A 24,057-nucleotide genomic window follows, 5' to 3' on the forward strand; every position below is an offset into this window, starting at 1 on the left:
CCTGACAATTCTCGGTTCCGATTCTTCTTGTACCATCAATGTGTTTGACAGGTAGTCCCTGGAAGGTGGTATGTATTTTGGGTTGAGAGTTTTCACCATATCCCTGCAAACGTAAACAAACATGTAATGTTGCTGTTACTGTTTAGCCCAGTATCAATTAGCTTAGCTCTAACATTATTGCTTAACAAACCTAAATGTTGGAGATTCCACCTCTGAAAAGGGATGCAGTCTTTTGACTATGTGTACAGTGACCTTTCTGTGGCACTCTTCCGTCTGTGGCACCGACATCTTCCCCATTGCCGCTACGGTGAACGGAGTACGCTGAGCACATCGCGGAGCCTGGCTAGCAGGTTGTAAATTGTCTATGAAAAAATATGCGGGCTAATTTGTTAGCTGCCTCAACGTTGGCGCAAAACACATTATTTATTGCATATATATTGTTTTACTTACCGGATTCGGACTGCAGTGCAGTCACCGAGGTGCCAGGCTGGGCGTCGGAGGAAGAGCCAGAGGAGGGCGGTCGGCGTAGCGCGTCGAAGACGGGACACACATTTATTTGTACTCCATGAAATCGGAGGTGCTTCATCATGTTAGTAAAATAAAGCCACACTTTCGATCGCCGACGCCCGCTTTATCCATGCTTGACTGACTCGCTCGGCTACATAGGCTCAGCTATGCTAACACTTCCGGCGGTGGGCGCTTCTTCTTCGGTGTTCAGCGGCTTCTTCTTCCGGTCGGCGGACTTATTCTTTTTTTCCGGTCGGCGGACTGGGTATCGAAACTAGGAATCGAAATTTAAACTTTTGAACGATTCCGGGAGAATCGGAAAGTTAGTCCCGGTTCCAATCGATACTCGATACTCGATACCCAACCCTAATGACCAATACTCCCCAAAAAAGACTTCAGCGGATGTGAAATTTGAGCAGACCGTTTCTGCTCGGACAAACAAAGCGGTGATTTCAAGGACGACGTCTTGCAGTCACTGGAAGGACAAGCTTTATCTGCCGCAAGGAAGCCATTAATTGAAGTCCCCCAGCCCTCCGTCCTCTCACAATATTGATCTCCCGTTGTCTGGTCCTGATGAGAATAGATCACATTTTCCCCTGAGCTTTCTGTCCGCGTCTTTGAAAACGAGTCATTCCTGCTCGTCCATCAATGACATTTTCACAGCTGAACTCCTTCAATGATGGACTGGGATGAAGAACCGAGGACAGCACTTGCTCAGTCATCATATAATCCTCTATAAAACACAGATTAATCCAACCGTGTTGACATCATCTCATGTAGTGTGCCCAGACTCGACTGGTCGCCAATCAAATGTAGGACCAGTAAGTCCAGCAGTCTAGGAGACAAACTACAGGATGTGAACGACCAGAGTTCGTACGGTCATTAGAAACCTGGAGAAGTCATGACATTTTAAAACGCAATTTCCAAGATATAGAAGTTTTAGAAAATAGTATTTTTCAGAAGTTGTGGCAAGTCATGAAAATCCACCTTTTTTTCAAGAAACTTGTCTCAAAGGGGGAAATTAGTTTTTCAGTACAGCCCGTCCAAACAGGCGTAGTCAGAACAGGAAGAGCACCAGTGTGAGCGGCACTGGGAACAATGTGGGTGAAGTGTTCTGCCCAACGACACATGGGCAGTGACTAGGATGGCGGAAGCTGGGATCGAAAACCCTCAATTTTCTGGCCGGTCGCCCTAACCCGCCTTCTGGCTCGGCTCCCTCTTTAGCATGATGGAATGCGCTGGTCTCCCTGTCCGTCTCATGATCCACTCTTCCCTCACTTGTGAACGCCAAGACGTCCTCCACTTGGAGAAGGACCACATTCCCGACCCGGAGATGACACTGCACCCTTTTCTGGATGAAAACCTCGGACAATTTACCCAACAATTTAAATGATATTCAACAATATTCCAATAAGGTGGTCTCTGCAGCCGACCCTTCAACTGGTAGAGTAGGCGTGGCCGGGGGAGGAGCCTGTAGAACGGCGAGTTTTGAGCGGATGCCGATACCGGATTGTTGACCCAACGTTTGTTTTTGTTGTCACAAGGCCAGCATGTGGAGCGCCAACTATGCCGGGATGCCATCCTTCCCATGCCAGTCATCTGTGAGGTGCCTTGCCCGAAGGACTGTGCACTCAGCCCTTGGACTTCCTGGTCCCTCTGCTCCCACACCTGCTCTGGGAAAAACACAGAGGGCAAGCAGACCCGAGCTCGCTCCATCTTGGCGTATCACGCAGCGGAAGGTAAGAAGCTGCACTTGAAGAGCAACATGCAAACATTAATATTCCTACGCAATTCACCATACCTAAACTTCTCGGAATAGATAAAACAAGAAGACGTGTATCTTGACTGTTGTGATGTTTTTGTTTCCAAGTGAAATAAACATGTTTGTGATGCAGAGACAACCAGAAGAACCAAACTTCCACAAGACTGAGACGCATTCTTACTTTAATTTATATTTGCAGTGTCAAATTCACTAGCTCTATCTTCACTGCCGTCTTTGGTGTATCCATCTTATGGCACGTAAATATTTCATAGTGTGACATACAGTACAGGCCAAAAGTTTGGACACACCTTCTCATTCAATGTGTTTTCTGTTATGGTTAGAGAAGGGAGTTGTGACGGCACAGAACTACAAGGGGGAAATATTGCTCTATGTATTTATTATATATATATATATATATATATATATATATATATATATATATATATATATATATATATATATATATATATATATATATATATATATATATATATATATATATATGGCCTGTACTGTACATAATGTTCACATTAGTATAATAATTTACATGTTAGTATGTACTCTTAACAAAATAATTTAAAACAATTGATTCCATGACTCAGTGGTGACAACATATGGCAGTAAAAAATACTTTTAGCAACAATATGAACCACTGTAGTCAAAATATAGAATATAATAGAATAGAAAGTACTTTATTGATCTCTGGGGAAAATTCAGCACTACAGTTCGCTGACAATAGACAAGAATAATAATAAATAATATAATATATATATATATATATATATATATATATATATATATATATATATATATATATATATATATATATATATATATATATACAAATATATATATATATATATATATATATATATATATATATACAAATATATATATATATATATATATATATATATATATATATATATATATATATATATATATATATATATATATATATATATATATATATATATATATATATATATAAATATATATATATATAAATAATATAAAAATATTCGACATATACTACATATATTCTACATTTAAGTGCAGTCAAGAAGGAACATATGCTATATCTTTCTTTTGCACATTATTATGAAAAAAAGATTTTACGGGAAATATTGAAGTCAACACAAAGCCAAATCTTTGAAATCCTCTAAAAGCAGTGTTTCCTCGCCATTGTTGGGCCGCCAAAAATATATATTTTTGTCAGTTGGGGTCCGTATGGGCGGCAGTGGTACTAAGTTGTAATACACTTGTCAACCACTAGTGGCAGTCATGACAATATCAAACAAACTGGAGAAGTACGGAGCTAAAGTCATAGAAGTTTCTTAAACGCCAAAAATACGACCAAAGTGGTAGCTGTATTTTCATTTGCAGTGTATTTAAGAAAAATATATATTATTATTCATTGTTAACTTATTTATAATTCATAAAAATATGTTCAGTATTTTCAGTCCCTTCTTTTGCAGTATATTTGATTAGTATGTATGTTTGTAGAGATGTCCGATAATATCGGTCTGCCGATATTATCGGCCGATAAATGTGTTAAAATGTAATATGGGAAATTATCGGTATCGGTTTTTTTTATTATCAGTATCGTTTTTTTTTATTTTATTTATTTATTTTTTATTAAATCCACATAAAACAGTGTTTTTCAACCTTTTCTGAGCCAAGGCACATTTTTTTCATTGAAAAAATCCAGAGGCACACCACCAGCAGAAAACATTAAAAAATTTAACTCAGCAGCCAATATTGACAGTAAAAAGTCATTCTCACAATTGTTGGATATGAAGTCGAACCATAAACAAGCATGCATCACTATAGCTCTTGTCTCAAAGTAGGTGTACTGTCACCACCTGTCACATCACACCCTGACTTATTTTGAGTTTTTTAGTGTTTTCCTGTGTGTAGTGTTTTAGTTCTTGTCATGCGTTTCTATTTTGGTGTTGATTGTCATGGTATGTACGGATGTACATTGTGGACGCCGTCTGCTCCACAGTAAGTCTTTGCTGTCGTCCAGCATTCTGTTTTTGTTTACTTTGTAGCCAGTTCAGTTTTAGTTTCGTTCTGCAAAGTCTTCCCTAAGCTTCAATGCCTTTTCTTAGGGGCACTTGCCTTTTGTTTATTTTTGGTTTAAGCGTTAGATACTTTTTTACCTGCAAACCATCGTCGTCGTTCCCGACATCTATAAAGCAATTAGCTACCGGCTGCCACCTACTGATATGGAAGAGTATTGCACGGTTACTCTGGCGAGCTCTAGACAGCACAGACACTCAACGGCAAATTTGCGGAATATAATTACTGGTTTGAAAAAAATATTTTGAACCCAATTAGGTGAAATGACAATCTCCCACGGCACACCAAACAATATCTCACGGTACACTAGTGTGCCGCGGCACAGTGGTTGAAAAACACTGACATAAAAAACACAAGATACACTTACAATTAGTGCACCAACCCACCCCATTTACACTCATTCACACAAAAGGGTTGTTTCTTTCTGGTATTAATATTCTGCTTCCTACATTATGTATCAATATATATCAATACAGTCTGCAAGGAATACAGTCCGTAAGCACACATGATTGTGCGTGTTGCTGCTCCACTAATAATACTAACCTTTAACAGTTAATTTTACAAATTGTCATTAATTACTAGTTTCTATGTAACTGTTTTTATATTGTTTTACTTTCTTTTTTATTCAAGAAAATGTTTTTAATTTATTCATCTTATTTTATTTGATTCATTTTTTTAAAAAGTACCTTATCTTCACCATACCTGGTTGTCCAAATTAGGCATAATAATGTGTTAATTCCACGACTGTATATATCGGTTGATATCGGTATCGGTTGATATCGGTATCGGTAATTAAAGAGTTGGACAATATCGGATATCGGCAAAAAGCCATTATCGGACATCCCTATATTTTTGTAATAAGCCTGACTTAAGCCTTGGTAATTATCTTTTTGATAAATATATCATATATTTGACAAAATTGTAAACTGAGTATTATTGAATTATTGAATATTTATTTGATATATATTCAAATCAAGAATAAGATTACTAATTCAGTGTTAACATTTGAGGGGGCCCCTGCTCTAAAGAATGGAATAGAAAATATTTTATTATGATATAAGTATGCATTAGTTTTAAATCAACGCAAAAAGTAAGTAATACGTCAATCATCCCAATAACACTGCCAACTCACCAAACTGCCAATCACACTTAAAAAAAATAGAATCACACTTTTCTTGGTTTTTTGGGCCAGAAAACGAGCAGATGGTTCACGCCTGGCTTGGCAGCGCTTCCAGATGATTCCTTCTGGCCCCACTATCATCGCATTAAGTCTTGTCTCACTTGTACAACACATTTATCATCGCATTAAGTCTTGTCTCACTTGTACGACATGATGTCTCTGGCACCTAATATGAAATATCAAATATCACACGGTGAAATCATCCTTGTCAATGGACACAAAACCATGCCTGATTAATGTATCCACATGGATTATTACAAATATAGTTATTGAATAATGGAATAACACGTATTATATTTGGTTTGTATTTATTAGTACGTAGGAAGAGCTGATTATTATTAAGAATAACAGCACTTTTTTGGAATTATTTTCCCATCATCCACACTATGCTTATGAGGGACAAGAATATGTCTTTCCCTTTTCTAAAGAGTAAAACATGCTAGTAAGAGGTGGCTAACAATGCAGGTAATCAACATGTCCAACAAGTTTTATTTACATACTGTGAGTACATATACAATGTAACAGGCACAGTCATGATATGTAATATGTAAAATATACACACTAAATCTATATATAATGTAGTAACAGACACCTTCATAACAATATGTAGAATATACACACTAAGTATATATATAATGTAGTAACAGACACCGTCATAACAATATGTAATATGTACAATATACACACTGCAAGTATATATATAATGTAGTAACAGACACCTTCATAACAATATGTAATATGTACACTATACACTGCAAGTATATATATAATGTAGTAACAGACACCTTCATAACAATATGTAATATGTACAATATACACACTGCAAGTATATACATAATGTAGTAACAGACACCTTCATAACAATATGTAATATGTAGAATATACACACTGCAAGTATATATATAATGTAGTAACAGACACCTTCATAACAATATGTAATATGTACAATATACACACTGCAAGTATACATATAATGTAGTAACAGACACCTTCATAACAATATGTAATATGTACAATATACACACTGCAAGTATATATATAATGTAGTAACAGACACCTTCATAACAATATGTAATATGTAGAATATACACACTGCAAGTATATATATAATGTAGTAACAGACACCTTCATAACAATATGTAATATGTAGAATATACACACTGCAAGTATATATATAATGTAGTAACAGACACCTTCATAACAATATGTAATATGTACAATATACACACTGCAAGTATATATAATGTAGTAACAGACACCTTCATAACAATATGTAATATGTACAATATACACACTGCAAGTATATATATAATGTAGTAACAGACACCTTCATAACAATATGTAATATGTACAATATACACACTGCAAGTATATATATAATGTAGTAACAGACACCTTCATAACAATATGTAATATGTACAATATACACACTGCAAGTATATATATAATGTAGTAACAGACACCTTCATAACAATATGTAGAATATACACACTAAGTATATATATAATGTAGTAACAGACACCTTCATAACAATATGTAATATGTACGATATACACACTGCAAGTATATATATAATGTAGTAACAGACACCTTCATAACAATATGTAATATGTACAATATACACACTGCAAGTATATATATAATGTAGTAACAGACACCTTCATAACAATATGTAGAATATACACACTAAGTATATATATAATGTAGTAACAGACACCTTCATAACAATATGTAATATGTACGATATACACACTGCAAGTATATATATAATGTAGTAACAGACACCTTCATAACAATATGTAATATGCACAATATACACACTGCAAGTATATATATAATGTAGTAACAGACACCTTCATAACAATATGTAATATGTACAATATACACACTGCAAGTATATATATAATGTAGTAACAGACACCTTCATAACAATATGTAATATGTACAATATACACACTGCAAGTATAAATATAATGTAGTAACAGACACCTTCATAACAATATGTAATATGTAGAATATACACACTGCAAGTATATATATAATGTAGTAACAGACACCTTCATAACAATATGTAATATGTAGAATATACACACTGCAAGTATATATATAATGTAGTAACAGACACCTTCATAACAATATGTAATATGTACAATATACACACTGCAAGTATATATAATGTAGTAACAGACACCTTCATAACAATATGTAATATGTACAATATACACACTGCAAGTATATATATAATGTAGTAACAGACACCTTCATAACAATATGTAATATGTACAATATACACACTGCAAGTATATATATAATGTAGTAACAGACACCTTCATAACAATATGTAATATGTACAATATACACACTGCAAGTATATATATAATGTAGTAACAGACACCTTCATAACAATATGTAATATGTACACACTAAGTATATATATAATGTAGTAACAGACACCTTCATAACAATATGTAATATGTACGATATACACACTGCAAGTATATATATAATGTAGTAACAGACACCTTCATAACAATATGTAATATGTACAATATACACACTGCAAGTATATATATAATGTAGTAACAGACACCTTCATAACAATATGTAATATGTAGAATATACACACTGCAAGTATACATATAATGTAGTAACAGACAGCTTCATAACAATATGTAATATGTACAATATACACACTGCAAGTATATATATAATGTAGTAAAAGACACCTTCATAACAATATGTAATATGTACAATATACACACTGCAAGTATATATATAATGTAGTAACAGACACCTTCATAACAATATGTAATATGTAGAATATACACACTGCAAGTATACATATAATGTAGTAACAGACAGCTTCATAACAATATGTAATATGTACAATATACACACTGCAAGTATATATATAATGTAGTAAAAGACACCTTCATAACAATATGTAATATGTACAATATACACACTGCAAGTATATATATAATGTAGTAACAGACACCTTCATAACAATATGTAATATGTACAATATACACACTGCAAGTATATATATCATGTAGTAACAGACACCTTCATAACAATATGTAATATGTACAATATACACACTGCAAGTATATATATCATGTAGTAACAGACACCTTCATAACAATATGTAATATGTACAATATACACACTGCAAGTATATATATAATGTAGTAACAGACACCTTCATAACAATATGTAATATGTACAATATACACACTGCAAGTATATATATAATGTAGTAACAGACACCTTCATAACAATATGTAATATGTACAATATACACACTGCAAGTATATATATAATGTAGTAACAGACACCTTCATAACAATATGTAATATGTACAATATACACACTGCAAGTATATATATAATGTAGTAACAGACACCTTCATAACAATATGTAATATGTACAATATACACACTGCAAGTATATATATAATGTAGTAACAGACACCTTCATAACAATATGTAATATGTACAATATACACACTGCAAGTATATATATAATGTAGTAACAGACACCTTCATAACAATATGTAATATGTAGAATATACACACTGCAAGTATATATATAATGTAGTAACAGACACCTTCATAACAATATGTAATATGTACAATATACACACTGCAAGTATATATATAATGTAGTAACAGACACCTTCATAACAATATGTAATATGTACAATATACACACTGCAAGTATACATATAATGTAGTAACAGACACCTTCATAACAATATGTAATATGTACAATATACACACTGCAAGTATATATATAATGTAGTAACAGACACCTTCATAACAATATGTAATATGTACAATATACACACTTAAGTGTATATATAATGTAGTAAGTGTAGTGGAGGTGTAAAAAGTAGTTTGATACTGATACTGTACTAATGTTGTCTCCCTGTCTAGGTGGAGTGCAGTGCCCCAACATCAGTGCCTTACAGGAAGTGCGTAGCTGCAACGAGCACGCGTGTACTGTGTACCACTGGCAGACGGGCCCTTGGGGCCAATGCATGGAGGACTCCTCCGTCCCCGCCGCCAACACGTCCACGGGACGAGGGCGTGGAAACGATGCTTCCTGCTCCGTGGGGATGCAAACACGCAAAGTCATCTGTGTGCGGGTCAACGTGGGCCAGGTTCCTCCCAAAAAGTTAGTCCACCCTAAGTAATCTATTACGTTTGTAACTGTGTTGGATCTGCCGCACATTCCCACCGATGTCATGTGGGGATGAAGGGAGGGCACACTTGACACTACTGATGTACAACAGCTATCATTATTGGCTGCCCTCAGAGGGCCAATTTAATTGATCTGGAGAACTACATTAAATGACGTGACGGCCCACGTCCCAATGGCGTGACAGCCCACGTTAAATGACGTGACGGCCCACGTCCCAATGGCGTGGCGGCCCACGTTAAATGACGTGACGGCCCACGTTAAATGACGTGACGGCCCACGTCCCAATGGCGTGGCGGCCCACGTTAAATGACGTGACGGCCCACGTCCCAATGGCGTGACGGGCCACGTCCAATGGCGTGACGGGCCACATCCAATGGCGTGACGGGCCACATCCAATGGCGTGACGGACCACGTCCCAATGGCGTGGCGGGCCACGTCCCAATGGCGTGGCGGGCCACGTCCCAATGGCGTGGCGGGCCACGTCCCAATGGCGTGGCGGGCCAGGTCCAATGGCGTGACGGGCCACATCCAATGGCGTGACGGGCCACGCCCAATGGCGTGACGGGCCACGCCCAATGGCGTGACGGACCACGTCCCAATGGCGTGACGGACCACGTCCCAATGGCGTGACGGACCACGTCCCAATGGCGTGGCGGGCCACGTCCCAATGGCGTGACGGACCGCGTGACGGGCCACATCGAATGGCGTGACTGACCACGTCCAATGGAGTGACGGGCCACATCCAATGGCGTGACGGGCCACGTCCAATGGCGTGACGGGCCACGTCCAATGGCGTGACGGGCCACGTCCCAATGGCGTGGCGGGCCACGTCCCAATGGCGTGGCGGGCCACGTCCCAATGGCGTGGCGGGCCACGTCCCAATGGCGTGACGGGCCACGTCCCAATGGCGTGACGGACCCCGTCCCAATGGCGTGACGGACCACGTCCCAATGGCGTGACGGACCACGTCCCAATGGCGTGACGGGCCACGTCCCAATGGCGTGGCGGGCCACGTCCCAATGGCGTGGCGGGCCACGTCCCAATGGCGTGGCGGGCCACGTCCCAATGGCGTGGCGGGCCAGGTCCCAATGGCGTGACGGGCCACGTCCCAATGGCGTGACGGACCACGTCCCAATGGCGTGGCGGGCCACGTCCAATGGCGTGACGGACCACGTCCCAATGGCGTGACGGGCCACGTCCCAATGGCGTGGCGGGCCACGTCCCAATGGCGTGGCGGGCCACGTCCCAATGGCGTGGCGGGACACGTCCCACTGGCGTGGCGGGCCACGTCCCACTGGCGTGACGGGCCACGTCCCAATGGCGTGGCGGGCCACGTCCCAATGGCGTGGCGGGCCACGTCCGAATGGCGTGGCGGGCCACGTCCCAATGGCGTGACGGGCCACGTCCCAATGGCGTGACGGACCACGTCCCAATGGCGTGGCGGGCCACGTCCAATGGCGTGACGGACCACGTCCCAATGGCGTGACGGGCCACGTCCCAATGGCGTGGTGAGCCACGTCCCAATGGCGTGGCGGGCCACGTCCCAATGGCGTGACGGACCACGTCCCAATAGCGTGACGGGCCACGTCCCAATGGCGTGGCGAGCCAGGTCCCAATGGCGTGACGGGCCACGTCCCAATGGCGTGACGGACCACGTCCCAATGGCGTGGCGGGCCACGTCCAATGGCGTGACGGACCACGTCCCAATGGCGTGACGGGCCACGTCCCAATGGCGTGGCGGGCCACGTCCCAATGGCGTGGCGGGCCACGTCCCAATGGCGTGGCGGGACACGTCCCACTGGCGTGGCGGGCCACGTCCCACTGGCGTGACGGGCCACGTCCCAATGGCGTGGCGGGCCACGTCCGAATGGCGTGGCGGGCCACGTCCGAATGGCGTGGCGGGCCACGTCCCAATGGCGTGACGGGCCACGTCCCAATGGCGTGACGGACCACGTCCCAATGGCGTGGCGGGCCACGTCCAATGGCGTGACGGACCACGTCCCAATGGCGTGACGGGCCACGTCCCAATGGCGTGGCGAGCCACGTCCCAATGGCGTGGCGGGCCACGTCCCAATGGCGTGACGGACCACGTCCCAATAGCGTGACGGGCCACGTCCCAATGGCGTGGCGAGCCACGTCCCAATGGCGTGGCGGGCCACGTCCCAATGGCGTGACGGACCACGTCCCAATAGCGTGACGGGCCACGTCCCAATGGCGTGGCGGGCCACGTCCCAATGGCGTGACGGGCCACGTCCTAATGCGTGGCGGGCCACGTCCGAATGGCGTGGCGGGCCACGTCCCAATGGCGTGACGGGCCACGTCCCAATGGCGTGACGGACCACGTCCCAATGGCGTGGCGGGCCACGTCCAATGGCGTGACGGACCACGTCCCAATGGCGTGACGGGCCACGTCCCAATGGCGTGACGGGCCACGTCCCAATGGCGTGGCGAGCCACGTCCCAATGGCGTGGCGGGCCACGTCCCAATGGCGTGACGGACCACGTCCCAATAGCGTGACGGGCCACGTCCCAATGGCGTGGCGGGCCACGTCCCAATGGCGTGACGGGCCACGTCCTAATGCGTGACGGCCCACGTCCAATGGCGTGACAGCCCACGTCCAATGGCGTGGCGGGCCACGTCCCAATGGCGTGGCGGGCCACGTCCCAATGGCGTGACGGACCACGTCCAATGGCGTGACGGGCCACGTCCAGTGGCGTGACGGGCCACGTCCAATGGCGTGACGGGCCACGTCCAATGGCGTGACGGCCCACGTCCAATGGCGTGGCGGGCCACGTCCCAATGGCGTGGCGGGCCACGTCCCAATGGCGTGACGGACCACGTCCAATGGCGTGACGGGCCACGTCCAATGGCGTGACGGGCCACGTCCAATGGCGTGACGGCCCACGTCCAATGGCGTGACGGCCCACGTCCCAATTACGTGGCGGGCCACGTCCCAATGGCGTGACGGACCACGTCCCAATGGCGTGACGGACCACGTCCCAATGGCGTGAGGGGCCACGTCCCAATGGCGTGACGGCCCACGTCCCAATGGCGTGGCGGGCCACGTCCCAATGGCGTGACGGCCCACGTCCCAATGGCGTGACGGACCACGTCCCAATGGCGTGACGGACCACGTCCCAATGGCGTGAGGGGCCACGTCCCAATGGCGTGACGGGCCACGTCCCAATGGCGTGACGGGCCACGTCCCAATGGCGTGGCGGGCCACGTCCCAATGGCGTGACGGGCCACGTCCCAATGGCGTGACGGCCCACGTCCCAATGGCGTGGCGGGCCACGTCCCAATGGCGTGACGGGCCACGTCCCAATGGCGTGACGGGCCACGTCCCAATGGCGTGACGGGCCACGTCCCAATGGCGTGGCGGGCCACGTCCCAATGGCGTGGCGGGCCACGTCCCAATGGCGTGACGGACCACGTCCCAATGGCGTGGCGGGCCACGTCCCAATGGCGTGGCGGGCCACGTCCCAATGGCGTGACGGGCCACGTCCCAATGGCGTGACGGGCCACGTCCCAATGGCGTGGCGGGCCACGTCCCAATGGCGTGGCGGGCCACGTCCCAATGGCGTGGCGGCCCACGTCCCAATGGCTTGACGGGCCACGTCCTAAGGCGTGATGGCCCACATCCCAATGGCGTGACGGACCGCGTCCAATGGCGTGACGGACCGCGTCCAATGGCGTGACGGACCACGTCCAATGGCGTGACGGACCACGTCCAATGGCGTGACGGGCCACGTCCAATGGCGTGACGGGCCACATCCAATGGCGTGACGGGCCACGTCCAATGGCGTGACAGACCACGTCCCAATGGTGTGACGGACCACGTCGAATGGCGTGACGGCCCACGTCCAATGGCGTGACGGGCCACGTCCCATGGCGTGACAGACCACGTCCCAATGGTGTGACGGACCACGTCGAATGGCGTGACGGCCCACGTCCAATGGCGTGACGGGCCACGTCCCATGGCGTGACAGACCACGTCCCAATGGCGTGACGGACCACGTCCAATGGCGTGACGGCCCACGTCCAATGGCGTGACGGCCCACGTCCAATGGCGTGACGGCCCACGTCCAATGACGTGACGGCCCACGTCCCAATTACGTGGCGGGCCACGTCCCAATGGCGTGACGGACCACGTCCCAATGGCGTGAGGGGCCACGTCCCAATGGCGTGACGGGCCACGTCCCAATGGCGTGACGGACCACGTCCCAATGGCGTGACGGACCACGTCCCAATGGCGTGACGGACCACGTCCCAATGGCGTGGCGGGCCACGTCCCAATGGCGTGGCGGGCCACGTCCCAATGGCGTGGCGGGCCACGTCCCAATGGCGTGGCGGGCCACGTCCCAATGGCGTGGCGGGCCACGTCCCAATGGCGTGGCGGGCCACGTCCCAATGGCGTGGCGAGCCACGTCCCAATGGCGTGACGGCCCACGTCCCAATGGCGTGGCGAGCCACGTCCCAATGGCGTGGCGAGCCACGTCCCAATGGCGTGGCGAGCCACGTCCCAATGGCGTGGCGAGCCACGTCCAATGGCGTGACGGGCCACGTCCCAACGGCGTGGCGGGCCACGTCCCAACGGCGTGGCGGGCCACGGCGTGGCGGGCCACGTCCCAACGGCGTGGCGGGCCACGTCCCAACGGCGTGGCGGGCCACGTCCCAACGGCGTGGCGGGCCACGTCCCAACGGTGTGACGGGCCACGTCCCAATGGCGTGGCGGGCCACGTCCCAATGGCGTGACGGCCCACGTCCCACATGGACTTGGTTTGGTTCTACTCCACATGGACTTGGTTTGGTTCTTCTCCACATGGACTTGGTTTGGTTCTACTCCACATGGACTTGGTTTGGTTCTTCTCCACATGGACTTGGTTTGGTTCTTCTCCACATGGACTTGGTTTGGTTCTACTCCACATGGACTTGGTTTGGTTCTTCTCCACATGGACTTGGTTTGGTTCTACTCCACATGGACTTGGTTTGGTTCTTCTCCACATGGACTTGGTTTGGTTCTACTCCACATGGACTTGGTTTGGTTCTTCTCCACTTTGTTTGGTTCTTCTCCACATGGACTTAGTTTGGTTCTTCTCCACATGGACTTGGTTTGGTTCTACTCCACATGGACTTGGGTCCAGCAGACACCAGCTGCTGTTCCAAGCATCTGGGTCTCTGTGTGACCCTGCAGGCGTCTGCTGGGACCATGGATGATGTATTCATGTATTCATGTATTCAAGTGAAGGTGTTATTGTGCCAGCCCCCTGCAGAGTATGCAAATGAGTCCAGTGTGGAAGCAGAGAAGTGCTGCCTCAGCTTTCTTTCCACAATCCAACATCATCCTAATGTGTCATTTTAATGCCTCACAAATATCATTCATCATCCAATAATGTTCTCTTGTTACGCCTCAGCATCTCTTCTTGACATGACCAGGGTCAGGAATCTTCCAATTTATGAAGAAACACAAAAATAATATTGTCAAGAATAAAGTAGAAGGCAGTGAAAGTGAAGACTGAAGTAAAGACATGAAGAACATGAAGAATAAATAATAATAATAATAATAATCTCCCTGCGCTGGATCTGAGAATGGTGGTGATTGTTAATAAAACAAAATTCTCTGCACCAATCACCTCACAGCTGCCTAAAACCTAGCAATACTGTCACTTAAATGTACTACATCTCACATATGTGTCCTATGTTCTGTACTACATGTCATATACTGTATATGTACTACATGTCACATATTTGTCCTATATACTGTACTACATGTCACATATTTACTACGTGTCACTTAAATGTACTACATGTCACATATTTGTCCTATATACTGTACTACATGTCACATATTTACTACGTGTCACTTAAATGTACTACGTGTCACATATTTGTCCTTTATACTGTACTAGATGTCACATATTTACTATGTGTCACTTAAATGTACTACATGTCACATATTTGTCCTATGTTCTCTACTACATGTCACATATTTGTCCTATGTTCTGTACTATATGTCATATACTGTATATGTACTACATATTACATATTTGTCATATATACTGTACTATGTCATATACTGTATATGTACTACATATTACATATTTGTCCTATATACTGTACTACATGTCACATATTTACTACATGTCACTTAGATTAGATTAGATTATGTGCTCTACTACATGTTACATATTTGTCCTATGTACTCTACTACATGTCACACATTTTTCTTATGTTCTCTGCTACATGTCACATATTTGTCCTATGTACTCTACTACATGTCATATTTGTCCTATGTCCTGTACTACATGTCACATATTTGTCCTATGTACTGTACTACATGTCACATATTTGTCCTATGTACTGTACTACATGTCACATATTTGTCCTATGTACTCTACTACATGTCATATTTGTCCTATGTCCTGTACTACATGTCACATATTTGTCCTTTGTTCTGTACTACATGTCATATATTTACTACGTGTCACACACTAAATATGTACTACATGTCACATATTGGTCCTATGTCGTTTACTACATGTCATATAGTATCCTATGTTCTCTACTACATGACATATATTGGCTACGTGTGACATACTGAATATGTACTACATGTCATATATTTGTCCAATGTTCTCTACTACATGTCATATTTACTATGTGTCACATACTGAATATGTACTACATATGTGTACCAAGTGTCACATGTGCTTACCAAGTGTGACACATATGGGTACTAAGTGTGACATGTGTGTACCAAGTGTGACACATATGGGTACTAAGTGTGACATGTGTGTACCAAGTGTGACACATATGGGTACTAAGTGTGACATGTGTGTACTAAGTGTGACATGTGTGTACCAAGTGTGACATGTGTGTACTAAGTGTGACATGTGTGTACCAAGTGTGACACATATGGGTACTAAGTGTGACCTGTGTGTACTAAGTGTGACACATATGGGTACTAAGTGTGACATGTGTGTACTAAGTGTGACACATATGGGTACTAAGTGTGACATGTGTGTACTAAGTGTGACATGTGTGTACCAAGTGTGACACATATGGGTACTAAGTGTGACATGTGTGTACCAAGTGTGACACATATGGGTACTAAGTGTGACATGTGTGTACTAAGTGTGACATGTGTGTACCAAGTGTGACATGTGTGTACTAAGTGTGACATGTGTGTACCAAGTGTGACACATATGGGTACCAAGTGTGACCTGTGTGTACTAAGTGTGACACATATGGGTACTAAGTGTGACATGTGTGTACTAAGTGTGACACATATGGGTACTAAGTGTGACATGTGTGTACTAAGTGTGACATGTGTGTACCAAGTGTGACACATATGGGTACTAAGTGTGACATGTTTGTACCAAGTGTGACACATATGGGTACTAAGTGTGACATGTGTGTACTAAGTGTGACATGTGTGTACCAAGTGTGACACATATGGGTACTAAGTGTGACCTGTGTGTACTAAGTGTGACATGTGTGTACCAAGTGTGACACATATGGGTACTAAGTGTGACATGTGTGTACTAAGTGTGACATGTGTGTACCAAGTGTGACACATATGGGTACTAAGTGTGACATGTGTGTACTAAGTGTGACACATATGGGTACTAAGTGTGACATGTGTGTACTAAGTGTGACATGTGTGTACCAAGTGTGACACATATGTGTACTAAGTGTGACCTGTGCGTACCAAGTGTGACATGTGTGTACCAAGTGTGACACATATGGGTACTAAGTGTGACATGTGTGTACCAAGTGTGACGTGTGTACCAAGTGTGACATGTGTGTACCAAGTGTGACACATATGGGTACTAAGTGTGACATGTGTGTACCAAGTGTGACGTGTGTACCAAGTGTGACATGTGTGTACCAAGTGTGACACATATGGGTACTAAGTGTGACATGTGTGTACCAAGTGTGACACATATGGGTACTAAGTGTGACATGTGTGTACTAAGTGTGACATGTGTGTACCAAGTGTGACATGTGTGTACTAAGTGTGACATGTGTGTACCAAGTGTGACACATATGGGTACCAAGTGTGACCTGTGTGTACTAAGTGTGACACATATGGGTACTAAGTGTGACATGTGTGTACTAAGTGTGACACATATGGGTACTAAGTGTGACATGTGTGTACTAAGTGTGACATGTGTGTACCAAGTGTGACACATATGGGTACTAAGTGTGACATGTTTGTACCAAGTGTGACACATATGGGTACTAAGTGTGACATGTGTGTACTAAGTGTGACATGTGTGTACCAAGTGTGACACATATGGGTACTAAGTGTGACCTGTGTGTACTAAGTGTGACATGTGTGTACCAAGTGTGACACATATGGGTACTAAGTGTGACATGTGTGTACTAAGTGTGACATGTGTGTACCAAGTGTGACACATATGGGTACTAAGTGTGACATGTGTGTACTAAGTGTGACACATATGGGTACTAAGTGTGACATGTGTGTACTAAGTGTGACACATATGGGTACTAAGTGTGACATGTGTGTACTAAGTGTGACACATATGTGTACTAAGTGTGACCTGTGCGTACCAAGTGTGACATGTGTGTACCAAGTGTGACACATATGGGTACTAAGTGTGACATGTGTGTACCAAGTGTGACGTGTGTACCAAGTGTGACATGTGTGTACCAAGTGTGACACATATGGGTACTAAGTGTGACATGTGTGTACCAAGTGTGACGTGTGTACCAAGTGTGACATGTTTGTACCAAGTGTGACACATATGGGTACTAAGTGTGACATGTGTGTACTAAGTGTGACATGTGTGTACCAAGTGTGACGTGTGTGTACTAAGTGTGACCTGTGTGTACCAAGTGTGACGTGTGTACCAAGTGTGACATGTGTGTACCAAGTGTGACACATATGGGTACTAAGTGTGACATGTGTGTACCAAGTGTGACGTGTGTACCAAGTGTGACATGTGTGTACCAAGTGTGACACATATGGGTACTAAGTGTGACATGTGTGTACCAAGTGTGACACATATGGGTACTAAGTGTGACATGTGTGTACTAAGTGTGACATGTGTGTACCAAGTGTGACATGTGTGTACTAAGTGTGACATGTGTGTACCAAGTGTGACACATATGGGTACCAAGTGTGACCTGTGTGTACTAAGTGTGACACATATGGGTACTAAGTGTGACATGTGTGTACTAAGTGTGACACATATGGGTACTAAGTGTGACATGTGTGTACTAAGTGTGACATGTGTGTACCAAGTGTGACACATATGGGTACTAAGTGTGACATGTTTGTACCAAGTGTGACACATATGGGTACTAAGTGTGACATGTGTGTACTAAGTGTGACATGTGTGTACCAAGTGTGACACATATGGGTACTAAGTGTGACCTGTGTGTACTAAGTGTGACATGTGTGTACCAAGTGTGACACATATGGGTACTAAGTGTGACATGTGTGTACTAAGTGTGACATGTGTGTACCAAGTGTGACACATATGGGTACTAAGTGTGACATGTGTGTACTAAGTGTGACACATATGGGTACTAAGTGTGACATGTGTGTACTAAGTGTGACATGTGTGTACCAAGTGTGACACATATGTGTACTAAGTGTGACCTGTGCGTACCAAGTGTGACATGTGTGTACCAAGTGTGACACATATGGGTACTAAGTGTGACATGTGTGTACCAAGTGTGACGTGTGTACCAAGTGTGACATGTGTGTACCAAGTGTGACACATATGGGTACTAAGTGTGACATGTGTGTACCAAGTGTGACGTGTGTACCAAGTGTGACATGTGTGTACCAAGTGTGACACATATGGGTACTAAGTGTGACATGTGTGTACCAAGTGTGACGTGTGTACCAAGTGTGACATGTGTGTACCAAGTGTGACACATATGGGTACTAAGTGTGACATGTGTGTACTAAGTGTGACATGTGTGTACCAAGTGTGACGTGTGTACCAAGTGTGACACATATGGGTACTAAGTGTGACATATGTGACATATGGGTACTAAGTGTGACATGTGTGTACTAAGTGTGACATGTGTGTACCAAGTGTGACACATATGTGTACTAAGTGTGACCTGTGCGTACCAAGTGTGACATGTGTGTACCAAGTGTGACACATATGGGTACTAAGTGTGACATGTGTGTACCAAGTGTGACGTGTGTACCAAGTGTGACATGTGTGTACCAAGTGTGACACATATGGGTACTAAGTGTGACATGTGTGTACCAAGTGTGACATGTGTGTACCAAGTGTGACGTGTGTACCAAGTGTGACACATATGGGTACTAAGTGTGACATGTGTGTACTAGGTGTGACATGTGTGTACCAAGTGTGACGTGTGTACCAAGTGTGACACATTTGTGTACTAAGTGTGACCTGTGTGTACCAAGTGTGACATGTGTACCAAGTGTAACACATATGGGTACTAAGTGTGACATGTGTGTATCAAGTGTGACACACATGTGTACTAAGTGTGACACATATGTGTACTAAGTGTGACACAAATGTGTACTAAGTGTGACACATGTTTGTACTAAGTGTGACACAAATGTGTACTAAGTGTGACACATGTGTGTACTAAGTGTGACACAAATGTGTACTAAGTGTGACATGTGTGTACTAAGTGTGACATGTTTGTGTCATAGGTGTCCAGAGAGTCTGCGTCCAGACACGGTGCGACCGTGCCTGCTGCCCTGCAAGAGAGACTGTGTTGTCACGTCTTACAGTGACTGGAGCAGCTGTCCTTCTACCTGTCACATAGGTAAATGTCTTGCTTCTTCCACCTGTCACATAGGTAAATGTCTTTCTTCTTCCACCTGTCACATAGGTAAATGTCTTGCTTCTTCCACCTGTCACATAGGTAAATGTCTTTCTTCGTCCACCTGTCACATAGGTAAATGTCTTTCTTCACACATCATAACTCATGTAATAACTCATTTATAACTAAAGACATTGTTTACTATTAAAGGCCAGCTTGCTGATTAGGTCAGTGTTGCAACATGTGTGTATGAAGTTCATGTATGACATCATTTTTATTTCAATCATTCATTTAAATGTATTGTCTAAGAATGTTGAAGAGTTTGAATTTCCAGGAAAACAGGAATTTGGTTTTGGAACTTGGGAAAGTGTTAGTTTGAATGTCCAGGATGAGTGGAATGTGTTGATGTTGGAATGGTTTGAATAGGTAGACAAATGTGGGCATTGTGCAACTTGGAAAAATGTCCCATTCATTTCAATGGGAACTTCCTGGAAATTTGGGAATTTTGGGAAAAGCTGGATTTAAAAAAATTAGGAATGTCCTGAATGAGCTGAATTGGTTGGTGTTGGAATTGTTTAAATCGGTCAAGAAATGTGGAAGTAGTAACAGTTTTTAATTGAGAAATTCCTGGAATTTTGGGAAAACCGGGAATTTTTCTAACTCCTTAACCAACGTGGTTTTTGTCCTGAATATGATGAGTGTTTTGACGGTGGAATGATTGAAAAATGTGAAAGGAGTAGTCGAACATAAGAAGGCTGGAAATAGGTTACCAAACATTGTGAATTCCTGGAAATTTGTTAAACGTGGAAAAATAGTAGTTTGAATGTCCAGGATGAGTGGAATGTGTTGATGTTGGAATGGTTTGAATAAGTAGACAAATGTGGGAATTGTGCAAGTTGGAAAAATATCCCATTAGTTTCAATGGGAACTTACTGGAAATTTGGGAATTTTGGGAAAAGCTGGATTTTTAAAAAATGATTAGGAATGTCCTGAATGAGCTGAATTGGTTGGTGTTGGAATTGTTTAAATCGGTCAAGAAATGTGGAAGTAGTAACAGTTTTTAATTGAGAAATTCCTGGAATTTCGGGAGAACCGGGAATTTTTCTATCTCCTTAACCAACGTGGTTTTTGTCCTGAATATGATGAGTGTTTTGACGGTGGAACGATTGAAAAATGTGAAATGAGTAGTCGAACTTAAGAAGGCTGGAAATAGGTTACCAAACATTGTGAATTCCTGGAAATTTGTTGAACGTGGAAAAATAGTAGTTTGAATGTCCAGGATGAGTGGAATGTGTTGATGTTGGAATGGTTTGAATAGGTTGAAAAATGTGGGCATTGTGCAACTTGGAAAAATATCCCATTCATTTCAATGGGGACTTACTGGAAATTTGGGAATTTGGGGAAATGTGGGATTTTTTTTTTAAATGAGTCCTATGTTGTCCTGAATGAGCTGAATTGGTTGGTGTTGGAATTGTTTAAATCGGTCAAGAAATGTTGAAGTAGTAACAGTTTTTAATTGAGAAATTCCTGGAATTTTGGGAAAACCGGGAATTTTACTAGCTCCTTAACCATTGTGGTTTTTGTCCTGAATATGATGAGTGTTTTGACGGTGGAACGATTGAAAAATGTGAAAGGAGTAGTCGAACTTAAGAAGGCTGGAAATAGGTTACCAAACATTGTGAATTCCTGGAAATGTGTTGAACATGGAAAAATAGTAGTTTGAATGTCCAGGATGAGTGGAATGTGTTGACGTTGGAATGGTTTGAATAGGTTGAAAAATGTGGGAATTGTGCAACTTGGAAAAATGTCCCATTCATTTCAATGGGAACTTACTGGAAATTTGGGAATTTGGGGAAAAGCGGGATTTTTTACCGAAAATGAGTCCTATGATGTCCTGAATGAGCTGAATTGGTTGGTGTTGGAATTGTTTAAATCGGTCAAGAAATGTTGAAGTAGTAACTGTTTTTAATTGAGGAAATTCCTGGAATTTCAGGAGAACTTGACTTTTGTTCTGAATATGATGAGTGTTTTGACGGTGGAACGGTTGGAAAATGTGAAAGGAGTAGTCTAACTTAAGAAGGCTGGAAATAGGTTACCATTGATTGATTGATTGATTGATTGAGACATTTATTAGTAGGTTGCACAGTGAAGTACATATTCCGTACAATTGACCACTAAATGGTAACACCCGAATAAGTTTTTCAACTTGTTTAAGTCGGGGTCCACTTAAATTGATTCATGATACAGATATATACTATCATATATACTATCATCATAATACAGTCATCACACAAGATAATCACATTGAATTATTTACATTATTTACAATCAGGAGTGTGGGAGGGGGGGTGGGGTGGGGATATGGACATCAAGTAGTGGACATAGAGAGAGAGAGAGAGAGAGAGAGAGAGAGAGAGAGAGAGAGAGAGAGAGAGAGAGAGAGAGAGAGAGAGAGAGAGAGAGAGAGAGAGAGAGAGAGAGAGAGAGAGAGAGAGAGAGAGAGAGAGAGAGATCAGAAGGCATAAGAAAAAGAATCTGCATTTGATTGTTTACATTTGATTATTAGCAATCCGGGGAGGGTGTTAGTTTAGGGTTGTAGCTGCCTGGAGGTGAACTTTTATAGCGGTTTTGAAGGAGGATAGAGATGCCCTTTCTTTTATACCTGTTGGGAGCGCATTCCACATTGATGTGGCATAGAAAGAGAATGAGTTAAGACCTTTGTTAGTTCGGAATCTGGGTTTAACGTGGTTAGTGGAGCACCCCCTGGTGTTGTGGTTATGGCGGTCATTTACGTTAAGGAAGTAGTTTGACATGTACTTCGGTATCAGGGAGGTGTAGCGGATTTTATAGACTAGGCTCAGTGCAAGTTGTTTAACTCTGTCCTCCACCTTGAGCCAGCCCACTTTAGAGAAGTGGGTAGGAGTGAGGTGGGATCTGGGGTGGAGGTCTAGAAGTAACCTGACTAGCTTGTTCTGGGATGTTTGGAGTTTAGATTTGAGGGTTTTGGAGGTGCTAGGGTACCAGGAGGTGCATGCGTAATCGAAAAAGGGTTGAACGAGAGTTCCCGCCAGAATCCTCAAGGTGCTTTTGTTGACCAGAGAGGAAATTCTGTAGAGAAATCTCGTTCGTTGGTTAACCTTTTTGATTACCTTGGTTGCCATTTTATCACAGGAAAGGTTAGCCTCTAGAATGGAACCTAGGTAGGTGACCTCATCTTTCCTGGTGATGACACTGTCACCTACTTTTATGGTGAAGTGATTGACTCTCTGAAGTTTGATGTGGGACCCAAACAGGATGGATTCTGTTTTACCCAAGTGGATGGATAGCTTACCCAAGTGGATGGATACAAACATTGTGTATTCCTGGAAATTTGTTGAACGTGGAAAAATAGAAGTTTGAATGTCCAGGATGAGTTGAATGTGTTGAAGGTGGAATGGTTTGAATGGGTTGAAGAATGTGGGAATTGTGGGCGTTTGAAAAATGGCCAATTAATTTTGAATGGGGAAAATGCAAAACAAAGGAATTATGG

At 43.5% G+C, this 24,057-nt stretch overlaps 1 protein-coding gene across 1 annotated transcript in view; it reads left to right on the forward strand.

The window, feature by feature from the left end:
- Nucleotides 1-24,057, forward strand: part of LOC133636393 (thrombospondin type-1 domain-containing protein 7A-like) — a 162,426-nt gene that overhangs the window by 46,449 nt on the left and 91,920 nt on the right. The window contains 3 exon segments of the mRNA XM_062030385.1: nt 2,052-2,246; nt 9,473-9,713; nt 20,416-20,531. Of these exon segments, the coding sequence (XP_061886369.1) occupies nt 2,052-2,246; nt 9,473-9,713; nt 20,416-20,531 (552 nt within the window).

The sequence above is a fragment of the Entelurus aequoreus genome, linkage group LG20 (assembly GCF_033978785.1).
Source record: "Entelurus aequoreus isolate RoL-2023_Sb linkage group LG20, RoL_Eaeq_v1.1, whole genome shotgun sequence".
Classification (NCBI taxonomy): Eukaryota; Metazoa; Chordata; class Actinopteri; order Syngnathiformes; family Syngnathidae; genus Entelurus; species Entelurus aequoreus.